Source organism: Anneissia japonica, unplaced genomic scaffold (genome assembly GCF_011630105.1).
Source record: "Anneissia japonica isolate Jap-2015-1 unplaced genomic scaffold, ASM1163010v1 scaffold50076_len1466_cov115, whole genome shotgun sequence".
NCBI lineage: Eukaryota > Metazoa > Echinodermata > Crinoidea > Comatulida > Comatulidae > Anneissia > Anneissia japonica.
The window spans coordinates 1-1,460 of NW_022710302.1; the positions used below are offsets into that span (position 1 = coordinate 1).

Consider the following 1,460-nt stretch of genomic DNA (forward strand, 5'->3'; position numbering starts at 1 on the left):
TACTATAATCGACATAGTAACAGTAATAGTTTCTCAGAACTATATTATCACGTAGCAGTAACTACAGATAGCAAGTACAATTACAATCGCTAAAGAAATTACCATATAACCATACTAAATCAAACTTCAGTAGGCTTATAATATAAACGTGTCATAATAAAGAAGCTAGATAACAATCATGTAAAATAAATCATAACAATATATAATTGTATACTGTAATAATAATCAATGCTAACGAAACGCTTAAGCAATCTCGATAGCCTCACTACCGTAATCCTATGGGCGCAGCCATGTTTGTTTACATTGAATTTGACCTTTGACACAAGCATCGGTCGCAAATTATCAGAGCACCCACGCTAGATTCGCACAGTGGGGTACGAACTAATTAAGACAATCACTACATTATCCAAATACATATAACACTGCATATGTAATCATTTATATAAAGCTAATTCGTACATAAAATGAAGAAACAACATACCATAAAATGTACATGATCAGAATGTCAGGTGAATGGTTCAAAAACACGTCAAATCCCGCTCGCTTACAGGACGCCACTGACCCAAGCCAAAGATGTCACACATAATCACGTGACAAGTGACGACACACGATGTCGCCCTCTAAAGTACCTTATGAAACCTCTAACACACCCCCCTGTAAAATTCAAAGGGAATTTTACACTTTAACTATAGAGGATCGGTATATGATGCAGATTTTCACGACTGGACGCTTTAATACATTATTGTTTACTCTAACATCTACGCTTCGTACACGGCCATCTTTGCTCTTGTACACTTGAACTACTTTGCCCATAGGCCATCTACCTCTGGGCGTCGTCTCGTCAACTAGAAGTACTAGATCATCGACCATTACGTTTTCCTTAGGCGTAGTCCACTTATTTCTTTTCTGTAGCAGCGGAAGATATTCCTTACGCCATCGCGTCCAAAATAATGAAGCCAGGTACTGGACCTGCAACCAACGTTTCTTCCCATAAGATGCTGATCTATCTATGGAATTACCTACAGGAGCATCGGGACCTTTCCTAAGAAGCAATAGGTGGTTTGGTGTTATCGGTTCTTCATCTCTTGGATCTTGAGATATTTCTGTAAGTGGTCTAGAGTTAAGAATGGATTCTACTTCCGTCAGCAGGGGCGGATCCAGAAATGTCCAAAAGGGGGGGCCGAAAGTTGGGCCGATTGAGACAACAGTGTCGTAGGGGGGTCCGGGGCATGCCCCCGCGATTTTTTTGTGTTCTAGACGCCCGAACATAACATTTAAGGCATTCTGGGCTATCATTTTTTTCTTTTTCTCTCTTTTTTTTCATTTTTTCCCCTTTTTTTTACCTCCCAAAAGGGGGGGCCGGGGCCGGGCCGGCCCCCCCTAAATCCGCCCCTGGTCAGGACGGTAACTAGAACGTCTTCGCCAACTGTCTGCTGCCTCAACACCCCATGCATAATTCT

The 1,460-nt window shown here is 41.6% G+C and overlaps 1 protein-coding gene across 1 annotated transcript; it reads right to left on the bottom strand.

Moving 5' to 3' along the window:
- Nucleotides 1–56: 56 nt before the first annotated feature.
- LOC117106980 lies at nucleotides 57–1,454 on the bottom strand. Its single transcript, XM_033248499.1, has 2 exons — nucleotides 1,396–1,454; nucleotides 57–1,141 (listed from the first exon to the last, which is right to left on the bottom strand). The coding sequence occupies exons 1-2, from the start codon at nucleotides 1,452–1,454 to the stop codon at nucleotides 676–678; spliced, it is 525 nt and encodes a 174-aa protein (XP_033104390.1). The 3' UTR covers nucleotides 57–675.
- Between the last annotated feature and the right edge of the window lie 6 nt (nucleotides 1,455–1,460).

Bases quoted from the DNA above. Each gene is read 5' to 3' on its own strand.
- LOC117106980 (XM_033248499.1), bottom strand. From the start codon at position 1,454: ATGCATGGGGTGTTGAGGCAGCAGACAGTTGGCGAAGACGTTCTAGTT. The intron at 1,142-1,395 runs CAGGGGCGGATT...GCCCCTGCTGAC, and splicing joins GTTCTAGTTACCGTCCTGAC to GGAAGTAGAATCCATTCTTA.